At 35.4% G+C, this 10144-nt stretch overlaps 1 protein-coding gene across 1 annotated transcript; it reads right to left on the minus strand.

The window, feature by feature from the left end:
• Window positions 1–1844: 1844 nt before the first annotated feature.
• LOC131644562 (zinc finger CCCH domain-containing protein 11-like) lies at window positions 1845–5875 on the minus strand. Its single transcript, XM_058915102.1, has 8 exons — window positions 5492–5875; window positions 5303–5387; window positions 5025–5165; window positions 4832–4920; window positions 4408–4596; window positions 4194–4324; window positions 3896–3998; window positions 1845–2326 (listed from the first exon to the last, which is right to left on the minus strand). The coding sequence occupies exons 1-8, from the start codon at window positions 5654–5656 to the stop codon at window positions 2156–2158; spliced, it is 1074 nt and encodes a 357-aa protein (XP_058771085.1). The 5' UTR covers window positions 5657–5875; the 3' UTR covers window positions 1845–2155.
• Window positions 5876–10144: the final 4269 nt, after the last annotated feature.

A 10144-nucleotide genomic window follows, 5' to 3' on the forward strand; every position in this document is an offset into this window, starting at 1 on the left:
CGATCCTTTCGTGCTTCCTTTCCCCGAAAGAGACTGGCAGCTCGATAGTTCCACGTGGAAGAGTTAAGGAATCACTGAATGTTAACAGATTCTTGGCTTTATACGGCTTTAAGTCTTGATCGTGTAACCTTATCCTCGTGAAGATTCTTATGTGCGTCATATTGCATGAGCTCTCATCATCAACGAGGAATCTCGATATTGAACACTTCGCTACGGTGGAATTTACAATCAGTGGAAGTTTCGCATTAGGGACCCACCAACTTTATCGTAATCTCGGAACCCTGAAATAGGTATGACATTTTTCTGCCTCTCTTTAGCCATCAAAGAGTTATGGGAGCTTTGTTGTGAAGGTTCTTTCTTCATATACGATCTCTCGTCCATTTATTCAACGGAGAGGAAATGAAAAGATCGTAATGCTGGAAAACTTGTGGTGTCTTTGGCAGTTATATCAGTCTAAATCATCTTCAAGTAAGCTCGGTGTAGCAGTTTGTGATTTTTAAATCAAAGAAATATGATCGTGGAATTCATAGGAATCAAAAGTCAATTCTCATAGACGACACAACTTTTCCGTTAGAAAACCAAAAATGTATGGTGAAGTAATATAATAGAGTCTTGGTACAGCACAGCAAGCTTCTGGTACGTCGAAAAGGGTGTAGACCTACAAGATTAGTACTTCAATGTCTAAATTAATAAATGAGTACCTCAAATCTCACGTGGGATACCTTATATTTGAGAGATAGTTAGAGATGCCCCATATTTTTGGATGTGGAACGCCGTGAACCGTTACATATTATCCACCAGACAATTAACCGTCTATGGCATGGATCGAGCATGTGTCTCAAGGTCGTGGTTGCACCGTACCTTTGACAGCTTATGACTGTACTAGTGATTGGACCTCTTGGTTACCGGCCGAAACACTTGTCAATATCTCTTGTATTATATATCTAATTACCAAATAAGCTTAAATCAACATGTAGAACATATAGATTGATGCATTGTTAACTAGTCAGAAACATTTAAATTAAATTCTTGAACAAACTAAAGGTGGGAAACTCGAATAAGCACGATGCGTGACAAAATATAATTAAAGAAAGTACCTATGTGTAATGTGTCTATATGTCTTGACTACCTTCCATTACAAACCAGAGCCTTTGTAATCAAAGCAAAAGGGAAAATGAAAATTCGTCGTAATTGTTTACATCCAACAACAATCATCAAAAGTACTTTTCACAGTAAACTAATTATAATTGAAGATACAAACAAATCCAGAATCCAGTGTAAAATGAGACGGAAAATTAAGGGCTAAGGATACCAATACCCAACTAAATTCAAGAGTACTGGAGTGTTCACCTTTTAAAAAAAATTTAGCCCACACCCCACCAACTAATATTTCTACACAACTACCAACTAAATTACCGACTAAAATTTCTACACAACTACCAACTAAAGTGACAATATTGTGATGAGGTATTATTGAATATCAAAATTAGTCTTTCAATTTTAGAATCGAACTGTCCTACTATATCTCTAACCAAATTGCCTTACTGGTAGTAATTCAAAGTTCAAAATGATTCACTCATTCTTTTTATAATTTTGCAAACCAAACATTTTCTATTATATTATCTCGAATTTCTTAAATCAACAAAAAATTCTAGGTAAGAAACTCCCGTTCCTCTTCTCCATTTCCTCTACTTACCTTTAATTTCGAATGAGGTACTTAGATATTAATCCCTCTTATTGCTTTCCTCTTCATTTTCTTTTAACCACAAACTCGCAAGTGCAATCACTTTATGCAGTGGCAGCTTCAAGAAAATATCATACAACAAAACAAATTTGAAGCAGCCTTTGCAAGGTAGGGGAGGAAACTCGAATAACAAAATTAAGGTATAGTCTATACAAAGACCATCCATATTCAAACAACAAAAGTGTCACAGTCACAGGTTCATCGAGTGACCTAACTACAGAAAACCGAATCGTACCAAACTGTCATCATCCATACCAAATGCAATGCTGCAAATAGTGATTTCATTATCATCAAAGGCTTCATATGAAAAACTTCCTCAAATGGAAGGAATGCCAATGGCTAGAAGCAAATGATATATTGTTCAGCAGATGCATAAAAATATCACATCAAGATCGAGATTATTTCTCGGGATTAAGCTTCAGCTTCCTTAATTTGGATTGATGTCTTGGCTAAACTAGCTTCCAATTCATCCAACTCATCCAGGTCCAGTTCATCATCATCGTCGATATCATCAGGAAGTTCATCATCAGCGGCACCTGTTGCTGAGGTGCTAGGACCATTATTAGCGGCACTCCCAGACCCCTGAAATTGGATCCAATGATTAGCAAACCATAATATATGGTAGAAGTATATTAAAAATAAAATAGACACTGCACTTCAAATAAGAGGGAAAATGAGACAAGAGTTAATCAAGAAGCCACTACCCTCCTTGGAAACAAGAACATAATAACTATGGCCGTGAAAAAAGAAAACTTCAAATTGGCTATCATTAGAATATTAAGAAATATTCTATTTTATGTTAGTATTTTAGTTTACCTTGTAGGATCAGTTTCTGACCTCATTAGTATCTTAAATTTCCTCTTTACCTTGTAGGATCCAAAGAGGAAAATGATTTGGACAATTTGTAAAGGCCCTCCAAAACCATTCTACATCTTTTGAATTACTCCATATAGGAAGGTCATAATTATATGGGGAAAAAAACTAGCTGCAATTGCATTTGCAATGTGTGTGGAACCGAGAACTGGCTGCAATTGTATACATTTTGTGCTTGGAACAAGCCTAAATATACATTTTATATCACTTTCAATGTGCTTGGAACTAAGAACTAGCTACAATTGTAAATTTAATACAATACAAAATAATTTCCATGTATTAAGAAATATTTGGCAATACACTTTGCAACTACCTTACAAACTAAGTGGGCTTCTAATTAGAACAATAATGAACAACAACCAAACTTTATCCTACTAAGTGGGATCGCTACATGGGTCAAACGGCGCCATAATTTTTCATCAAATACCGTACTTTTATCCAACTAGTTAATCTCGAGATTTTTCTTAATAGTTTCTCTTTTAGTTTTTCTAGGTCTTTCTCTACTCCTAGTGGTATGACTACCTTTCTGATTGGGGCTTAGGGTTAAAAAACCCTGATACATATCCTTGATAGCTCGAATATAGGCAATCTCAACCTATTTTTTCTCTAGGAAATACTAATACTACGATGAACAAACATACAAAATAATTTCACAACATGTTTGGTTTGTGTAAGGATTAGACAAGCCCAAACCATGTTACGGCCAATAGCCCATCTTTTGTTTCTTTTTCCAAAGCCATGCTTTTGGAATTTCAAACTGGAATTTAAACACACATTTGCAATACAACTTACTACAAGCTGCCAGCTCAATAAGTCTAGGCAAACCTAGAGATGACACACTGATTACACCTCACACTATAACATTCAAACTATATTTGCATTCAAATTTTATAGCTAATTGCCCGATGCAGGAGGAAAATTAACTTCTAAAAGCCATCTGTTTTGCGAATGCTCATGCATCCAAAGTTACACAAGCTCATCCAGACCCTAAATCCTAGTTGTTACTATTTGGGAAGGGAATGGGCTGAATACATCCCATGTCTAACCAAGAACCCAAAAGCAAAGGTGAATGGTACATAAATGTATACAACTTCAAAAATAGGTTTGTTTATATTATCATAACAAGAAAAGGCAATTATGAACAAGAAATTTTCCAACCGAGAAATTTTCATATTGAATAAAGCTGCAAACTTCCAATCATATAACAGCCTCAAAACATATCCACAGAAAAGGAATTAAAACTATACAGAGAAAAACAGGCATGGAGAAAAAACTTACATTCTGTTCAGTTTCATCAGATTCAGGTTGTCTATGGTACTTATCATATGCTTCAGCATCATCCACAAACAAGCTAGCATCTGACAGAAACAGCTCACGCCCACTGCATTTAAGGAGACAATACAACATCATTAGGGAAAAAAGGGAGAAAAAAATTACATTAACCTTCATACCATCTGTACCCTTATAAAAAACATGCTCAACAACATGCAGTTCTTTAACTTTCTCCTTGAATAAAAGGGAGGGTCTATCCATACACGTTCATATGTGAATGATGGGGAACAGAAAATTAACATACCTCATGCGGTCATTCTTAGCCCTCTCTGCCTGTTGGGCAGCCAAACTAGCCTCTCTCTCATCCATCTTTTTCTTCTTCCATTGGAGGAACAACTCAGTAGACATAGGGGTTGTAGTTTTCACTTGGGCACGCTAAACCATGCAACATATTCTATTAGACACCCTGATTCAATTATTAAATGACAAAGCTTTGAATAAGAGGAAAAACAACAAACCTGCTTTTCAATCTCTTCCTCAATAGGCATTTTATCAGATTCTTCCTCCAACAAAGCCTTCATTTGGGATTTTAAAATATACCCAGGTGGAAGTGCATGTCTATAGATACAATTCTTACCGCCATTGGGACATGCCCAAAACCAACCATATTGCTTCCTCTCAACCGCATCCAAAAAGTGTTTACATACCTAAACAAAGTGCATAAACAACAGATAGATGTTATTTTCAGATATATAACATAACAGCAACAAGAAGCAAGTCTTATCCCGCTGAGTGGTGTCGGCTACATGGATCAACTTAGGTCATAATGTTCTATCCAAATCCATAAGCACTTTCAAAAAATATTATTTGAATAAAGCACACAACAATCTAACATGCAAGAGAATTTAACATAATTCAAATAAAAATAATAATAAATCATACAATGTCAGTTGGTTTGTTCTGATTATACTCATTTTGCTTCGACTCCACCACTTTCTCCAATGTCGCTTGATCCCATTCCTCCATTGTATCTAATCAACATAAGACCAAACCAACACATAAAATGAATAAAAAAAATCATCGGAACCAAAACAAAAACAAACAAACAAACAATCAGCACCAATGAACTACATACCATCATCGCGCTTATCACTGTATATGTCAATCTTCTCTCCTTTCCTCTGAACATTCAAATCATGCGAAAATTTGCATTTAAAGCCCTTAGCACACTGACCCACTTTAAAAAACTCACATAATATAGACTTGGGATCAACACCTAACATAAAAAACTCAAATACATCAGTTCCCAGCAACACTGAATAACACAATCCCATCAACTATGATTCCAAAAAAAATTGAACTTTGAGGATAAAAATATAAAACAGTGAACAAACAGTGAAAAAAAATGATTACCGGCTGGGACTTTAGGCTGACTGACAGCAATTTTGAACAAATCATTCAGCTCCTTCTCTTTAGCCTTCTCTTCCTCCCTCTTTTTCTGTCACAATCAAAACAATCCAAACACAACAGATTAAACACAAAACCCATTTGAAAAATCTGTTATTACATTACTAAAAGCCCTAAGATAGTTAAAAACACTACCTTTGCATCGACTTTGGGGTCGGTTTTGGGTTGCACGGAAGACTTAAGATTCTGAACATATTTCTGAACTGCTTTGCTCTTGTTCTTATTCTTGAGACCGAAAGTTTTGTCTTCTACAACCTTCTGCTTCTTCGCTACATCAGCTTTTGATTGCTTCGGAGGCATCTCGTATCGGCATCAAAATTTCAAATAAATATATAAATTATATGAAGAAGTAGAATCGATAAGAAAGTTAGGAGGAGAAGAAGAAGATGTGAGGGATTGTGAGAGGCGGAGATTGGGGGTCTGTACCTGGTGCCAATGTTAGGGTTAGATTAGGGTTTCGAGTTTCTGGATTCGAGAAAGTTGTGAAAGACGGGAATTTCCGATCTGCCCCTCAATGACAGTGCATATCACTTGTTTGTGTTGGTTGAAAACGAGTCACTTTGAAAGGGGATAAAATCTAGAAAAAGACATTTTTATCCTTATTTTTTTTAAAATACCTCTTTAATTCCTACCCTTATTTTTTTATAAATACTGTTTTACCGTAAAAAAAAAATTTATTTAATCTATCATAATTATTTTCTGACCATAATGTTAAGATATACTCAAAAGATATAAGTTAATAAATTATTTAAGAGTAATTTTTTTTTAAATGTATGTATTGGATGGAAGAATTCTAAAAAATTTGCAAAAGTCTTCAACGCTTCATAAGTACAACGAAAAATGAGACACGGACGAACATGTTAAGCATGCGAATGACTTGTTAAACTACTACTACGCCGACAGAGACGTGAAGTGTAAGTTCTTTGCACTAACCTTAATTGAGTCTGCAAAAGCCTAGTATATATCCCACCTAGACTAGAGCATATATTATCCATATGATCTGTGTGAGACTTTCACCGTTCATTTTACAGTTAAGAAAAGACAACCAACAATCGTGGTCGTTTTTAAAGGGGTCATGTATGGTGAAAAGGAAACATTATACACCTATATCGTCCACTTCACCAAGATAGAAGTAGTTGTTTGAGGCTCACACGAGAGCCTAAAATGCTGGATCTTTGAAAAAGGCCTTCAACCAGATTTGTGCATTATGGGAGAAGTTAGGGCGCAATAGGCCCGCGACCTGGAGGAATACTAAGTATGGTGCAATCCTAAATTAACTAAGAGAAGTTGTGGCTAATGGAGGCACCTAGGGATTGGGGAACGTCGAATCTAGTTGAACGACAAACAAAGATTATGGGTGATCCCTTGCATGGTTGTCAAACTCGTGGGTAGACTCGTAAACTCGTACGAGTTTACGAGTAGACTCGCACATAGAATCATATTTTGATAGACTCAGGCAGACTCGCACAAACTCGTGTAAACTCGCGAGTCTATCATGAGTTTGCGAGTCTATAAGAAAAATTTAATTTTGTTTTTTTAAACCAATAAAGGCCCAAATTTCCCAAAAAAAAATTATTTTATTTTTTAATAAACCCTGATTTTGTTTTGCTTGTACGAGAATTAGAAAGTATAGCTCTCTCCTAGTCTCTAATACGAGACTTCTATGGATGACTCCAGAATTAAAGAGGTTTTCAATTCGTGTTCAAAGCTTAACTTGTAGCTGCTCTGATTGTGAACGAAATTAAAATTCCTTTGAAATGATAATGAATTTTTATTTGTTTGTTTATAGACCTGTTTTTATTTTATTTTTAGAAACATTGAGTTGAATTAATATTTACTTTGCAAGTTCATTCAAAGAGAAAAAATATGTTGCATGAAAAAGATAAATAATTTGGTTTATGTCATATGCAATATGAATTTGAAAAGTAGAAAAGGAAAAGTAAAGAGCGTTGTTCTTTCATTTTAAGATATTCATTCAGATGATGAATTGATAACTGAAGATTCTGATGAAGAAAATGTGCAAACATAAGTTAATGTTAAGCAAGATGATGTTATTGTTAGCAATATTGTGTAAGTTGTTGTTGTTGTTGTTGTTACTAATGTTGTGCAGTGTTGTGCTGTGAAACTTCAAACAATCCAACATTGGTTAATGATGAAGAAGTTGTTTCATCTGGGTAGAGTTTGATGATGATACTCAGAATACCGATGAATAAGATGGTGATGATATTAGTGGTGATGATTTCACTAGAGCTTTCGATGATTGAAGCCATTAGTGTAACAGCCCGAGCCTTCGGTGTTCCCGGCACTGTCAACTCACAATCTTCTCTACCCCCTCACTAGTCGAGTTTTTGTCTTTCGTGGGAATCAAACCCTATACCCTGGGGTTTAAGTACATGTTCAATCTATTCCCACTACCACTTGAGCTAGAATATATTAGTACTTTAAGTCTTTAACTACATACTCTGTTATTTTATTTGTTTTATTATCGAGTTTTTTTGCTAAGAAATTTGTTATATAGTATGAAGTTAAACTTTTAATGTTAATTGGTGTTCTATTATATATATCTATGTCATATATGAGGTATTTACAAGTGTAAAAATGTAGGAGTGCGTCATACATGTGTCACTTAGAAGTTTTAGAAAGTCAGTTTTTAATTTTCCATAGACTCGTACGAGTTTGCGAGTCGAGTCTGCGAGTCGAGTCTGCGAGTCGAGTCTATGGACCTTTTACGTGTGTGAGTAGACTCGCGAGTTTGACAACCTTGATCCCTTGAACACTTCGCAAGAGAGGATTTTGAAGGTGTGTGTTAAAATGGAATTCAAGGAGGTCAAAATAAGGAACCCTTATCTGGTAAGAGAATCTGCACAAGGTGAGAAGTCCAATTACTACCTTTTCCATAAAAGTCACGTCCATAACACCAATGATTGCATCCCGCTGAAGGATGTGATTGAGGGCAAAGGTAAAGAAAGCGAGCAACGGGGAGGACGAAAGGAATAAGGGGAAGCGCTAATATATCACTTTCATAATAGGAAGCGACCCTCGGACGAGCAAGCCGTCCAAGAGCACGATGAAGAGAAAGATTACAGAGATGATGACTTTCAACAAGGATACGGGAGACATTTTGACCGCGAGCCCGAAAATGTCAAATCTTGAATTTTGAGACAGTGAAAAAATCAGAAGATTCCCGAATGAAATTTTCCCTTTAGTAATCACGAATACCATCATCAAATTTTATGTCTCCAGGATGTTAATTAACGACAAAAGTTCTTGCGGCATTATGTATTTGGATTCCTTCTAAAAAGTGAGCTTGATAAAGGAAAATTTATGACCCTATGAAAGGTCTAATCTTCAGGTTTTCAACAACACAGTAATGAGGGTACGTAGAGTTTATGGTAACATTATGGGAGTAAATTGACTTTCAGTTTCTGGTCGTTCCATGCAAAAGTGTCTACAAATGCATCCTAAGATGAGGCGATAACGATCATCGTTGACTTATCTAGAGCAAAAAGGATTTACCAGGCTTTACAGCAGGATCAAAAGGAAGTTAATGCTAAAGTCATGTTGTGGCATATCCACATTGTGACGGGGGAGGGGAGTTTTTAGTATTAAGTTTTATTTATATATAGTCATTGAGCCAATTTTACTAACTAATGAAAGTTGAACGAGTGGGAAGAAAAGTGGTTAGCATCGTGCGTGTGTGTTTGATTTTTTGCTGCACCATTTTATTATTTTCTTTGGCCGAAAATTTTAAACTTTACCAGGATACAACTATGCTTAAATATTTACAATAATTTTTTTTTTGTGTGTGTGTGTGTATATATATATATATAGAGAGAGAGAGAGAGAGGGGGGGATCAAATTACATCCCGAAGAGTTACATCACGAGTTACACTCGCTCAATAACTTCATTTTGAATAAATATTTTTTAAAATTAACCGTTAGATTGAAACATATTATCATATAGATCATATCTATAAAGTTTGAGATTAATCTATAATAATTTACTATACCATTAAGATATCCAAAGATTAACGTCAAAATGAACTTTCATTTAACGTTAATTTTGATGTAGTTCAATGACATAGTAAATATTTATAGAATAATCTCAAATTTTATAGGTATGATATTATGTTTCAATCCAGCGGTTAATTTAAAAAAATATTTATTCAAAATAATTTATTTGTGCCCCCCTCAAATATTTAGGCTTGGCTATACCACAGAAGCCAATGGATTTAATGTAGCCTCTTTACTTGGGAAGATTAAAGATATGGTTATTCAACCTCCTACTAGAAAAGCACGTCAGTCCATCCAGATGAACAAAAGTGGCTGATCTGGAGAAGACCAAGAACGACTTCCACCAACTTTGTGGCAAACAAGCGGTAGTGTGGCCACCTAGGTTTATTAAAGTTGTATTCCTTTTTTAAAGAAAAATGATCATGATGTATTATAATCATTCAATTAAAGAAAGTAATTTTTCACTAAATTATCTTTTCCTTTATGATCATGAAAGGTAGCAACAAGTATGGGGTACAACCGAAGGGATTGAAGCTACATCATAAATACTCAGGGTGTTATCACAAACGCCATTGGTGTATGACTAATCCAACTAAAACCCCCAGAATAACAACACAAAACTCACACACACACACACATACAAAAAAGAAAGTAAATCTCAAAGATGGCAAATAACCAGGACAACCCCTTTTGGTAACAAGCCACTCCAAAGACCGTGGAGGATCTGCCAATATGTCGACTTCGAACCAGGTTTTTACTTGGGAATATGGTAAG

This window comes from Vicia villosa, linkage group LG1 (genome assembly GCF_029867415.1).
Source record: "Vicia villosa cultivar HV-30 ecotype Madison, WI linkage group LG1, Vvil1.0, whole genome shotgun sequence".
NCBI lineage: Eukaryota > Viridiplantae > Streptophyta > Magnoliopsida > Fabales > Fabaceae > Vicia > Vicia villosa.

Bases quoted from the DNA above. Each gene is read 5' to 3' on its own strand.
- LOC131644562 (XM_058915102.1), bottom strand. From the start codon at position 5,656: ATGCCTCCGAAGCAATCAAAAGCTGATGTAGCGAAGAAGCAGAAGGTT. The intron at 5,388-5,491 runs GTAGTGTTTTTA...TGATTGTGACAG, and splicing joins ACCCCAAAGTCGATGCAAAG to AAAAAGAGGGAGGAAGAGAA. The intron at 4,597-4,831 runs GTATGATTTATT...CACTTTGTTTAG, and splicing joins AGAACAAACCAACTGACATT to GTATGTAAACACTTTTTGGA.